The 14,515-nt window shown below is 42.4% G+C and overlaps 1 protein-coding gene across 1 annotated transcript; it reads right to left on the reverse strand.

Annotated features, from left to right (window-relative positions):
• Nucleotides 1-210: 210 nt before the first annotated feature.
• LOC308480377 (cytochrome P450 2J4-like) lies at nt 211-13,592 on the reverse strand. The gene is made up of 9 exons (XM_081011823.1): nt 13,239-13,592; nt 10,227-10,389; nt 9,151-9,300; nt 8,335-8,495; nt 7,704-7,880; nt 7,199-7,334; nt 3,719-3,906; nt 2,943-3,081; nt 211-1,147 (listed from the first exon to the last, which is right to left on the reverse strand). Exons 1-9 carry the CDS (start codon nt 13,575-13,577, stop codon nt 972-974), a joined length of 1,629 nt encoding a protein of 542 aa, XP_080867949.1. The 5' UTR covers nt 13,578-13,592; the 3' UTR covers nt 211-971.
• Nucleotides 13,593-14,515: the final 923 nt, after the last annotated feature.

Genomic DNA, 14,515 nt, shown 5'->3' on the forward strand with positions numbered 1-14,515 from the left:
AACTGTATGATACTGCTGTATATGTATATAGTGCAGATACTGCCTATTGTCACAGACTCAGTTTGGGGTAGAACTGGAATGGAAACTTTAAACAACAATCTTGCAGTGTATTGCCAAGGTTGATGAGGCCTCAGACACACCACATGGGATCTTTTCTTTGCCAAAGGGGGATGCAAGGAGAACAACCAGGGTAATCAACCAGCCCAAAAATGAAAGTTCAAGGCTTTATTACCAAATCAAGTATTACACAATTTAGAACTTTTTATCACTAGTGAAGAGAAGTCCTGAGAGAAGGGAATAGAAATTGGAATGAAGAAATTATCCTACAAAGGCAGACTACCATTTAAAAGATGGGTTATAAATAAGCACACCTCAAGGATCCAGGCTAGCAATCCTTTTAAAATCACTCTATGCACCTATGTCATAAGCACTGATGTCTCTAATAAACATTAACTTGCTAGATTGCCAAGTACACAGATTGGCCCTTGCTAAATTGGCCCAAGTACACAGTGCTTCTGCACTGCCAACTTACAAAAACCTTTTTAGTAAGCCTTTTTCATTAAATTAGCTGTTTGAACCAAATTAAAATTTGCCATGACCTGTAGACCAACTACAGCTTGAGTATCAAAGTCTACAATTTACCAGACATCTGCAACCTTTCTCAATAGTAAATTATTGATCTGGCATTTGAATGTTGAAGTGGTTCTGGTACAAGGCTTTGCTGGTTTATAAGACATTGCCCTAGCTGTGCCCCCAGGACAATTTTAAAAGTCACATACTTGAGATCATTTATGAGAAGAACCACACACCAGTCATGTAGATTGAACCTGAGGCCTTCTAAATACAACGGACATGCATTACTAGAGCTATGACTATTGAGCTGTCCTCCTAAGGACAGAAACTAAGGAGGCAGTGCTGGCCAAATTCTTCACCATCTTCTTTTAATGAGCAGTGCCATAAAATGAGTCCCCTCAGCGAGAGATTGCGCATATCCGGTACGGCTGGGGGGATAACGTAAGACCTGACCGATGGTCAAGGCTTAATGTCACGCCTTTTGGAACCTGGAAAGTGAACTTCTGAAGTAGGGCAGTGAAGAAAATAAAAAGCTCAATCCTTGCCAACTGCTCTCCAAGACAAGCTCGCTTTCCTAAAAGGGAGGGAGAGACGGGGGGGGGGAGAGAGAGAGAGAGAGAAAGAGAGACTATGTTAGTAGAGTTTACATCTTCATAGCAATCTCCCTAAATATGAATACAGGCATGCATATACACACACACAAAACAGCCATTCTTTCATATTTACAGTACAGTCTCCAACCAACCCATGTGTACAAAAAGACTTATAAAGGGAAAGTGTAAAAAAAAATTATATATTAGAGAAAAGAACATACAAAGATTCATTATATTAGAGGAATTGTTTACAAAATTGGGTAAATTAGTCACAGCGAGCTTTAAAAATGTGTCAATAAGAAAAACATGCACTTAAATGGGTTTTCTTTTCTATTGCAGATTGCTGCTGAAATATGGAGAATTGAATTTAAGATTGGAAAAATGAAGGAAACCAAAGTTGGCAGATCTGTTCATCCCTAACCTTACAGCTTCCCTCTCACATTTCAAAGATGTGGAGATTTATTTATTTTATTTATTTATTTCATAAAATTTATATACTGCTAGATTATAGAAAACATCATAAAAACCAACTATCATTCAGTTAATATCCAGTTAACTGGCTTAACCCAAAACTCTGCATTCACCTTGACCCCCAAAAAAGATCTTACAAATGTTTCAGGAAATTGCATCAATCTTTAGGAACTCAGGATGGAAATATGTGGTTTTGTTTTTTGGAGAAAGGGTCGCATTAGACTAACTGAAAACATTCAGCTTAGAACAGGCAATAAAAAATAAGTCCGTCAGTCAGTCAATCAATCAATCAATTAATCAAGTTGTTGGAGGGACCAAGCAGTGGGAAGGGCCAGACCACAATGTAGACATAATGTCACAAACACACAACACAACACAGTGAGGGTAACATGAGGTGTTGGGAGAGGAGACGGAGAGTAAGGGTAAGGGGTGTGGGGGGGGGAGAGCAATGCTAGGAGCTGGAAGGAGGGAAGGACAGCAAGCTGAAAGGATGAGGACGGTAGAGCAAAAGCAATTCACCCACAGGGAAACAGATCCCTTTCCCCCACAAGTGGCTTACTTTCTAAGCTGCATGGTGAGAAGCAGGGTGCAGAGAAGAAAACAACTGTGTGAACATGGAGAGGGAAGCTTGCACACACAATGTTTCTCATATTCCCTGAGGGGAAACCCTGTAAACCAGGGGTCAGCAACCTAAGGCCCATGGGCCAGAAGTGGCCCACAGAGGTCATTTGACCGGCCCACGAGCTGCCCCAGAACCGAGCTGCCCGATCGCGCACTGCGCTAAACTGGTGCAGTTTAAACTGGTGCAGGGACTCGCTTCCGCGGCACCATGAACAGACACTGAAAATCGCACCTGTGCAGATGCAGACACCGAAATTCACAGGTGGGTGCGCTCATGCACACATGTGATCCAGCCCAGGGAGGTATCTCTGCAGGACCGTTCTGGCCCAGGCAAGATAAATCTTGCTGACCGCTGCTGTAAACAATACACCCTAGCCCTCAAGGACTGTCTGAGCCACCTTTGGCACTCATTAAAGATCTCAGTAAACACCCCCTCAAAAATCCATACTTTGCTGGGGTGTCATGTCAAAACTATTTTTTTGTACACCACAGCCCCAAGCGCAGCCATTTTGTGATTGGTGCCCATAGCACTTTCTTAAATGCCAAAAGTACTCACTGTCCAAAAAGGTTGGTGACCCCTGAAATGCACAATATAGTTAGTAATATACCCAGCACTCAGTAAGTAAGTCGCCATCATATAGGCCCTGTTGCGATTCTGGTGAGCAGCTCCTCAACTTTTGTTACCTGCAGAGAATGGCAGGAATGCTTCCCTTTTCCGGAACTGACCATTCTCTAGGAAATGGCCAGGATTAAACTCATTGGGTGTTTCCCACTCATCCTTGTCAAACAGCACAGAGGTCAAATTGGTGAGCAATATGGTTCCCTGCCAAAGGAGAAGCAGAGAAGAAAGTAGATAAAAATGACAAGGCGCTTTCAAGTATTCTCTTTGAAATTACAGCAGTACTAAACCTATATCTCCTGACAGAGAAAGGAAATGTTCTGAATGCAATATTTACTTTTCATTATTAAGTAATTCATTCAAAGATTTCCCACAAAAGCACAGTTCCAATATAGATTTTAAAAGACATTCAAAGTCTGCTGGACTACGAAAATTCAGGGTTAGCAACACCAGATACTGGCTAATTTCTGACAGACTAGCTACCCATTCAAACTGAGACTGGTACAACTCTGTATTTAGACCAGAGGTTACCAACATGGTGCCCTCCAGATGTTTGGGGATACAGCCTCATCATCCCTGCCTGTTGGTCATGCTGGCAGGAACTGATGGCAGTTGGAGTCCAACAACATCTGGATGGCACCATGATGGCCTAATAAAAATAAATAAATAAATAAATAAATTATTACTTATAACCTGCCTATCTGGCTGGGCCTCCCTAGCCAATTTGGGCAGCTCCCAACAGAATATTAAAAACACAATAAAACATCAAACATTAAAAGCTTGTGCTTTTTACTGGAAGAGCAGAAACAAACAAGAAGAGCTTTATGTTCTTAACATTTACTTTGGGCACATGAAACCCAGCCAGTGTTGTGTCCTTAGTTGTTATCCGGGGCACATTCAGTGGCACAATGCTGCTCATCCTTTGAACTTCATGAACAACCGCATTGGTATAGGGCATGCTGTCCTTGTCACCTATCGCTGGCTGGCGAGACTGGCCAATCACAGAATCTATTTCCGCTTGGACTCTGGCTGCAAATGAAGAAGATTAGCTTCAATACAAGAAGAACAGACAAAAACTGAGAGCTGAAGATCTCTAGTTGGAATGGTCCATCTACTGCCTAAATAGAATTGTTTTGACTGCACCGTTTATTGTAGCTTGCCAGATGGAAAGTCCCCCCATTCCCCTTCCGCACTGTTCTGTGGCCTCTCACAACCTCCTTGAAGCAATTTCAGGGTGTGTGAGACAGAAGTACAGGGAGAGGAGTGGAGGGAAGCCTTTTTGCACAAGTGGAAGTCCATGCTCACAGCTTCTGCTGACAGGACTCCTTCAGCGAATCCTGTCCAAATAATAACTAAAATAAAATAAAATAAAATAAAAATAATAGAAGATTTATTTAAATCCTGCCCATCTGACTGGGTTGCCCTAGCCACTCTGGGCAGCTTCCAGCAAATTATAAAACCACAGCAAAAATCACACATTAAAAACAGTTAAAGTATATAAAGCAGTTACATATACAAAAACAGTTACATATTAATAATTATATATGCATATGATATAACACTTAAAAGAACATCAGCTCATACATATAATCAATTCAGATCAAATGCAAAACAGCTAGCAACTGAGTTAACAATCTCCATTTAGAAGTCATGTTGAAAGAGGTACATTTTATGGTCAACTACTTGCTAAACGAAGTGTTGTGAATGAAAGACACCTATGATATTAACTGGCTTCAGTGTGGCATAAATCACATTATGATTCAGGAAGCAAAGCTTGAGGACATTTTTGTAAGGGATGCTATGGTTCGCATTTGAATTTCTTGCATTTGAACATCAAATACTAGCACACATTTACAGTAAGTATACAATGGTGAGTCTTAACTAAGCTGTTTGTGCCAGCAGGTGCCAGCACAATGGGACTTCCCCACCCCTCTCTCCTCCCACTTCCCCTAATCTCTAGTAGCTCAGGAACCCCCCCCCCCAGAACATCACACAGTGGGAGAAGACAGTAATGGTGTTATGTATTGAAGTTCTCACCCTGGCCCCTAGGAGTATCGTGTACAGTGGTACCTCAGGATAAGTACTTAATTCGTCCCGGAGGTCCGTACTTAACCTGAAACTGTTCTTAACCTGAAGCACCACTTTAGCTAACGGGGCCTCCCGCTGCTGCTGCGCCGCCGGAGCACAATTTCTGTTCTCATCCTAAAGCAAAGTTCTTAACCTGAGGTACTATTTCTGGGTTAGCAGAGTCTGTAACCTGAAGTGTATGTAACCCGAGGTACCACTGTATATAGTTTTCACTCAGGTCCACGTCAGTTACTTTAGGAGGGAAACCCTGGGTTGTTGCTACAATGTATAAAAGCAGGCCGGCTGAGCTGTTTGCTGCTCAGTTCTGTTCCAGCTTACAAATAAAGAGCTGCTTTGGAGAAATCGCTGCGTCGTCTGCTATGTCTACCCACTATTCAACACTGGCGATGAGGAAATGGAATCCTAATTTGAAGTTGAATTCCACCCTATGTATCTCCTTTCTGTATTTGCTTGAGTTGATTCAACAAAATAAATTAATCAGTTTACATAACAACATATTAATACGACTAGACCTACTGCATTTTTGAATCACTCCAGAAAATATCCTGAGGCAGACCACAGAACATCATTCATACAACCTAGCTCCCATTCTAATTTTGAATCCCTAAGAGAACAAAAACATTTCCACATTTTGCTATGAAATTACCTTATTGTAGTTGCTATTGAACCTATAGCTTAGGCAAGGATTCATGGAATCATAGAATTGTAGAATTGGAAGGGACTCCAGGGGTCATGTATTCCAACCCCTGCAATACAGGAATCACAGCTAAAGAATCCTTGGTAGATGGTCATCCAAGAGAGTCCACCACCTTCTGAGGTGGTCCATTCCACTGTCTGAAAGCTCCTCCTAATATTTGAATCCATTAGCTCAGGTCTTACCCTCTACAGTAACAGAAAACAAACTTGCTCCATCTTCCGCATAAGAGCCCTTCAGAGATTAGAAGATGGGTATCATATGTCCTCCCATACCCAACTCCCTCAACCGTTCCTCAGATGGCTTGGTTCCAGACCCTTGGTTCCAGATCATCTGTGTCACCCTCCTCCACACACATTCCAGCATATCAATAGCCTTCTCAAACTGTGGTGCCCAGAACTGAAATCAGTAGTCCAGTTGGGGTCTGACCAAGGCAGAACATAGTGGTTCTATTACTTCACTTGATCTTATACTACTGTTGATGCAACCTAGAACTGCATTAGGGTTTCTTTTTCTTTTTCTTTTGCTGCTACTGCATCACACTGTTGATTCATGTTAAGACCCCCAAATCCTTTTCACATGTTCTGTCAAGCCAGATATCTCCCATCCTATATCTATGTATCTGGCATAGTAACATACCAACATGGCATTGGGAACTCATCCAAAAAAGGGAACCGTGGAATTCAGCTTTTGTTTCCTGGTGGTACTCAATGGTATGAACCACCAGCAACCTTTTAATGGATGTTAAAAGTGTGGCACTTATTGTAACAACTTCATGGTGTGTACTGGTTATCTCCCGCTTGGACTACTGCAATGTGCTCTACGTGGGGCTAGCTTTGAAGGTGACTCGGAAACTACAACTAATCCAGAATGCGGCAGCTAGACTGGTGACTGGGGGTGGCCGCTGAGACCATATAACATCGGTCTTGAAAGACCTACATTGGCTCCCAGTACGTTTCTGAGCACAATTCAAAGTGTTGGTGCTGACCTTTAAAGCCCTAAAAGGCCTCGGTCCAGTATACCTGAAGGAGCGTCTCCACCCCCATTGTTCTGCCCGGACGCTGAGGTCCAGCGCCGAGGGCCTTCTGGCAGTTCCCTCATTGCGAGAAGCAAAGCTACAGGGAACCAGGCAGAGGGCCTTCTCGGTAGTGGCGCCCGCCCTGTGGAACGCCCTTCCAGCAGATGTCAAACGATAAACAACTGCCTGACATTCAGAAGACATCTTAAGGCAGCCCTGTTCAGGGAAGTTTTTAACGTGTGATATTTTAGTGTATTTCTGGTTTCTATGGAAGCCGCCCAGAGTGGCTGGGGAGGCCCAGCCAGATGGGCGGGGTATAAATAATAAATTATTATTATTATTATTATTATTATTACTGGCACCTTTTTTTTCTAGAAACAAAGCACTGGCGCTATTCAATGTTTGTCATACTCATGGAAAACAAATTGAACTTAATAGCCTATAGGTTACATTGCTTAATTGCAATAGATTTACTCCAAACCCAAAGTAATCAAAGACAAGTAAGCAAATGATGGCTCTACCTTGAATTTCCGGGAAAACGGCCATGTAAAGCAAGGCCCAGCGCAGGGTTGTGGAAGTTGATTCTGTTCCAGTAAGAAAGAGATCCAGTGTTGATTGTAGGAGGTTGTCTTTATGAAAACTGGAAGCAGCATCCTCCTTAAAACAAAGAAAATGCACCAAAGGGTTCATCTGTCATTAAAAACACCATCCCAGTTTCAGTCCTATATATCAAGTGATGACAATGAGTGAGATTCATGAGTTCTATTCCTGACAAGTGTCCTGGATCTAGCATAGCCAAGTCAACAGCCCTGTGAATCTGGTGGATTTCAGGACAAGTGGTGGTGGGTCACCCCTGGATACACATTATTTCATATTCATGTATATGCACTTGTACACACATGTACCCTCACCTCTTTGGCTGCTTTCATACAGAGCCAATGAAAAACAGGGTAAGTTCTGGTCCTTTAGATTTTGTCTCTGCTTTCTATTACTGCCACTACACAAACTATACTTTTTGTTTCTTACCGTGGCCATTTGATTTAGATAGGCATCTATGAAATCTCTGGGTGCAGATGGGTTCCGGTCTTCTTCATGTTTTTCAATGATTTCTCTCACAAAGGATTTCAGTTGTCCCCAGTTTTTAAGAACAGTCTGATGGGGCCCTGGCAAGTGCTTCATGAGAGCGGGAAATGCGTTGTACATCTGAGGAAACAAATACTAACATCAGATTTGTTCAGGGAAAACCCTCTCATAACAGTTGCAGATCATGCTACCAAAGGAGGTAGCAATCCATGTGATGCCTTCCCATGAATGTAGTTTTCTCATTTGGTGATGCCTATCTGCATGGGGGGCCTTTCACAGATTCTAATTGGTAAGAGGGGAGTGTGGAATTAAGCCGTGTATGTCCTTTGGGATTGCATCACTGTGTTCATTGCAAGACATGCTCTGGATCTTAAATCCAGCTTATAAACAGGCCCTACCTTTGGTATTTTAATAGATAATGTGAATACAAGACAAGATTTCAAGGGGATATGGGATGGTGTATGAGGCACAAAGGGAAAAAAGAAATAAGATGATAAAGAAACATGAGGGCCGAAAGCAAATCAATGAACAGTCAACAAAAATGTGGGAGTGTGCCTGGGACCAGAAGACCTACCTGAGTCCACATACATCCCTGAAGATATATTATCTCATCAAGGAAGAGCAATAACTTCTGAAAATTACTGTCATGGTAATCAAAGCGGTCCCCAAAAGTGACAGAACAAATGATATTTGAAACAGCATTATTAATCTGAAAGTGAGGGTCAAATGGCTGCCCTGGAGAGGGAGAGAAGAAGAAAATGGAGAAGGAATAAGACTGCTTATGGCTTCCACGTAACAAAAACAGAAGGTGGGGGAAGTGGGTGGGTCTGGACAGAGTATGGGGGCACAGCAGATTTTCTTCAGATAGGGGATGTCTAGACGGCACAGTGGATGAATTTTATACTTAGGGGGGCATGCTAAGGAAAACTGCACAGCTATAGGTATAAGCTTTCTAGCACATTGTTCTGATAGATTTTATATCTATGTTGTTTTGAGGTTATGGGTGCTAGCACTTTTGAATCCCTGGAGGCAGCAAGCGTTAAAACATAAGGCAGGCTAGCTGTCTCATGAGGTGATCACTTGGGGGAAAGGCCCCTCCATCAGACTGCAGTGAGAGAGTCTAGGGTAGACTTTGCAGGGATGTGACCTAGAAGTAAAAGAGCAAGCTGGAGAGCTTCAGAGCACAGTGTTTGATTTCTGTTTGAATCCAAGGCTTGTGGCTATGGGAGAAATAAGACCCACAATGGATATACCCCTGGGCTGAGTTTTACATTGATTCCCATCTAAAGCAGAGCTGCATTTGCACAAAGCAGCACTTGAAAGCTTCATACCATGACCAATGTACTTTTTAACCTTTCATAGGAAATAGGCTTCTTTGACTGTTTCGCACCTTTCTCAGCTTCAATAGCTTCCTTTAGGTATTGGCTCTCTTCCTGTATTCGTTCTTCTAAAGTCCTTTTACCCAAACCAAAGTTTCTGAGCATTGATATGGCAAATTTTCTCTGTTGTTTCCAGTTGAGACCATTAGAGGAGACCACTCCTAGAGGGGAAGAAATAACAAGTGCATATTGCAAGGAAGAACATTTAACATTTAATTATAACATGGGCTATTTGCTTTAGGTTATTCTGCTTGCCTGTTTGTGTTGCTTTGGAAAGACTGAAGCAGGCTGGTTGTTTTTATTTGATTGCCGTTAGTTCTGTTGCTGCTGCTGCTGTTTGGTTATTGTCTGTGGGTTGGTTTGTTTTTGTTTTTTTACTGTTTGGGTTGCGTTTTGGAATACAGTTGCCCCACCAATTATGTGGTAGTTTGGTTCTGGGGGTCTGTGTGCAAAGGCAAATTCTAGGAATCCCAAGAGCCAACACCACCCCACAAAGTGGGGGGCTACCTACTGGGCTGTAGGAAGGAGCCCCAAGGGCTTCCTTGGGCCCCCCGATACCTCCCCCAAGCCTGGTAAGCAAGGAAAGCCTACTGGGTGTGTAGGTGGAGGAAAAAAGAATAAATGGTAAGTGGAAATGGCAAATTTACTTATTTATTCTACCCCACCCCACCCCGCATAATGTTGCTGGCTCCCTGTACTAACTTTATGCTGTCCTTTGAAAGTTTTTGGGAACTCTGATAGAAAGGCATCCTATGTTTAGAAATACACAAAATGAAGTAAATATATAGGAACACGTAAAGCAGTCAATATATATTTTTTTTTACAAATGTCCCTTCTGCATTGAAGCCCTTTAGGCCACTCTGGCATTCATTTTCTGGATTAACGGTACCTGTTTATATGGTCTTGATTATTTAATGTTAATTCTGTTTTTCTCTCCATTTATTTTTGGCTTTTTGATTAGATGGGAACCTTCACCAGGAAATGATGGGATTATGCTGTTATACCAAATGATGATATGGAAGCGCATTTCTGAGCTAGAAATAAATAAATAAATTTAAACAATTGGCCGTAATTTAAAGTAACTCACCCAATGACCTACTGATTTCCTTGGAAAGAGGATCAACTGGACGATCTATGAAGTTTTCACCCTGATGGACAAGAGCTTCTTTCACCAGATGCAATCCATTCACAATCACGATCCATATTTTCCCAACCTGAATGCTGAAGACATTGCCATATTTTTCAGCCAGCTGAAGGGAGAGGAAGAATGCAAGAGAGAACAAAATATCTCTGTATAGTCTACATTGATATTCTATATTAATTTACCTTTTTGATGTTTATAGAATGCCAATACAGTACTGTATGGAACAAGCAGACTTGGTTGCAATCAAATACATACAGCGGGGCAGCAGAGATGTCAAAAGTGTTTCCTGGGCCCAGTTCACTGTGCATGGACAGACCCCCTTCATTCTCCGCCTGCAATCTATTGACAAGAGCTTCAGCTTCTGCTTCTGCACATATATTAATTTAGCCTAGCTACCACACAGAGATCATAGAACCAAAGAAATGTAGAGTTGGAGGGGACCCTGAGGATCATCTATTCCAACCCTCTGCAATGCAGGTATATGCAGCTGTTCCATATGGGGATCAAATCTGCAACCTTGGCTTTCTCAGGATCATGCTCTAACGTTGCAAAGATAAAAGGGGGAGGGTAGAATAATGTACAACATAACATGCGAACAGAACTACAATCCTTATCCTAAAGTACATGGGACATAGAGAACTGAGTGGGGCACCACAATATTCCTCCCTTCTTTTTGTAAGGGAGTTAATTCTGAGCAAAACCTTTTCAAGCCAGTCAATTATGTTTTATTCTATAAAGGCCGCACACTAAGGGAGTGGAGGAAATAATGTAAACCCAAGAAAAATGCTCAAGTGTCCTCCATCCATCCATCCAGCAGCAGCAACAACAAGCTTCAACTGTTTTGTTTATAACTTCCTTTAGAAATGTCTGATTTATTTCAAAAAGACAGCTTGGGGTCCCTGCTGGCTTCGAGTCCTGTACATAGGTACCCCCTGTAGCCCTCTAGAGTTACTACCTTGGTTCTGGCAAAATACAGGAGAGGATGAGGGAGGAATTGAGGGTTGTTGTTTTTTCACCTAGTGCTGAAATGACTTCAAAGCAATTCATTACAATCTATTGCAGCCAAACACTATGGCCCCTCTGGAATTTGTCACATGAGCACACACACATACACACAAATTTGTAAATCTGTCTGTGCTTTCCTACCCAGAGCTTAAATACATGACTTTTCACATATATGCAGTACTGCACAGCAACAGATGCAGGCCTGGGCAATAAACAAACAAAGAGTCATATTCTGAAGAGGTGATGACTTTGTTCCACGTGTTAAATTTCTGAAAGAGAGGGAATATTAGGTGGTGGGGCGAAGGACAAGACTTGTGGGGAGCTACCTCTCCCCCACCCTCCTCTTTCAAATATCATGCAGATAACTATGTTCAGAACTGGTGTTTCTGGGCTACACTGACAGAAAACTACTTGTTCCTAGAGCCTTGGAACCTGTTGATCTCTGAGAGATAGGGCTCAGTGATCCTAGGCTGGGAACTGGAAGCAGCTACATGAAAGCCTTGCTCCTCCTCAGGGGTGGAATGAAGAGAGGGAGCAAGGAGAAAAAAGGAAAGGAAAGAAGCGAAAGACGTTTTTCTCCAGCCCAGCTGGCAATGCCTTTCCCGTAGAAGTGTGGGTGAGCATTTGGAGAGGATCCCTAACATGGCAGGGAGAGGGAGTGCAGCAAATACAGGACACATTGTGTCCAGTATTGAGGACCTCACATTTTACATTGAAATACAGGGTGATCTTGCATTACACAGGATAGGTAGCAACCCTATACCCGTCTGTCAGCAACTCCAAGGGATAGCCAATGTGTTTTGGACCACAACTCTCATGAAACCCAGTGAAGATGGGCAGCGGTGGGGGATGATGGGAGTTGCAATCCACAAATTCTGGCAAGCGCATTAGCAGCCCTGGAAATGCATGGTCTGAAGATAAAGCAACAGGACAAGAAAGCTTAAGGATGCTAATTATTCCGATTTCATGGCATCACTCGTGGTTTTTGCTAATCCATCAAAACAGTGCACGAGACAAAAACAGAATAGGACACACAAGCTCCCGTAACATTAAAGCAAATTCAAAAATAAAACAACAATTTCATCACATAATTACTGGCTTACAATCTAAACAAAATTATCTTGTAGGAATATAAATACATGTTGGGTTGCTGTTGGATTTCAGTTGGTAACTGATTCTCGAGAGCTGGAGTTGCAACACTAAAATCCCACTTTCTAATACAGGACAAACACACCTCTGTGAATTCACTGCTAACATTAACCATAGCAAGCTTCTTAATATTTGCTTTCCTTAGAAGTATCTGTCCATTTTATCTTCTTGCTATTTTCTTTAAAAACACGCTGTTCCTTAATTTAGACCTGAGGTTTGGGACTGAGTTCATGAGCAAGGTAAGAGACACCCCGACCCATAGCCCACCTGAACTCGCACACTGCACCTGCGAAGCTGCTTGGCATTGTATGATCTACTTGAGCATAAGGGTCAAATACAAGGAAAGCAAACTGACCTCTGGACCAAGGAACTGGACAGAGCTCATTACCTTACTCATGCAAATATGTGGCTCATAGCTCTGGACTTTTTTTTTTCCCCTGCCCAGAGCTAGAGGTAAAAGGTCGAAGTGGTGAAAATAACCTGCTAACAAAATAGAATCATGCAAACAACCATCCTACCTTTTATGGCAGGTGTGGACACAGGTTTGTTACCAATGACTGTTAGCCAAAATAGATCCCCCAGATTCAGAGGCCATACACATCTGGATGGAACAAACCACAGGAGATGCATTTGCCTTCATGCCCCAGCTGTGGGCTGCTCAGAGACCTCTGGCTGGCTACTCTTGGAATCAGGATGCTAGACTAGGGCATCTAAGCCTCATTTTCCAGTGAGGTTTCTACGCTCCTTTCCACTGCAATGTTACCTGTTTTCTCATCATCTGGTTCATTCCTTCATTCTTACCTTCCGCGCTGCCAAATGTGGGTCCTTTGCACCAAAATGTGGTATATTACCCAGCAAGGGAAGAGGCCTTGGCCCTGGGGGGAAATCCCTTGGGCGAATCCTTTTCTTGTAATCAGCAAGAAGTAGAAATGTTGCCAGAAACCCCAGAACGATTTGCAGGGACAAGGCCTCCCAGAGGACAGAGAGCAACTGGAGCAGCATCTTGGAACCTTTCAAGCCTCCTTTGTCAGAGCAGACTGTTTTCTGTTGGGAGAACAGAAATCTGATCCCAGGAAAGCAGTCACACCTCTCCTCTAGGCTAGGGCTCCTCTGAGAAACAGGAGTATGCAATCCATACATTGTTGTACATCACACCCACAAAGAGATAGAAGCGAGATGGCCTAATGAGTAACTCTTCTTAGACAGGAGAGGGAAGGTAGCTTTCTGAATCAGAACATTTTCTTCTTGTTTTCACTTTTATTAAAAAAGAATATATTCTATTAATTTTTCCACAGGAAATAAACTTTACTTGAAATTCCATAAGCAACAACAATAGCAGTTAGTCTGTCATTTCTTGGAAAAAAGCATAATAGCGCCTTAAAGTTGGAACCACTATTTAAAGCACGTTTATGATGCATATTAAAGTCTCTAACCAATACAGTTACTGTAGGCGTTTCTGTGGGTCTGGGTTGGTTCATAGAATCTTAGAGAATCATAGAATCTTAGAGTTGGAAGGGAACCAAGGGTCATCTAGTGAAACCCCCGATCAATCGTCTCGTCTCATACAGGAGAAGAGTGGATCCCAGGTACAAAAAAAAAGATTCTGAGGGTCTGGGGAGTGTGTCTTGATTGATCATCTCATCTCATATAGGATAGATGTTACAAAAAAAAAAAGATGAAGGACTCATCTTGCCTCTGGCTGCTCAGACCCAACAGGTTAAATTTCACTTGTTTTGAATAGTAAAGATTAGTATCATAGCTGACATTTGTAGAAGAATTATCTGCAAGTGCAAATCAATACTAGCGCTTTGATATTTCAGATCAGAACAGGTTCAGCAACTCTGTCCTCTTGGTAAAGAGTCAGAGGAATCATCTTGCTTGCCTTCTGTTCAATACTGCATAGATTAGAAACAGTCTTAGGCTGGATCATTTGAGGAAGATTGTAACTAGCAGAACCATATGAGGACTGCCTAGTAGCCTACTCCATTTTCTAGAGCGGTAATAGTCCATTATATAGGGGAAAGAAGCATATTGGGTCTTAATCAGGTAGGCGACAGCGATATCTGGTACAGATTTTG

This window comes from Podarcis pityusensis, assembly GCF_964106645.2.
Source record: "Podarcis pityusensis genome assembly, chromosome: 6".
NCBI classification, from domain to species: Eukaryota; Metazoa; Chordata; class Lepidosauria; order Squamata; family Lacertidae; genus Podarcis; species Podarcis pityusensis.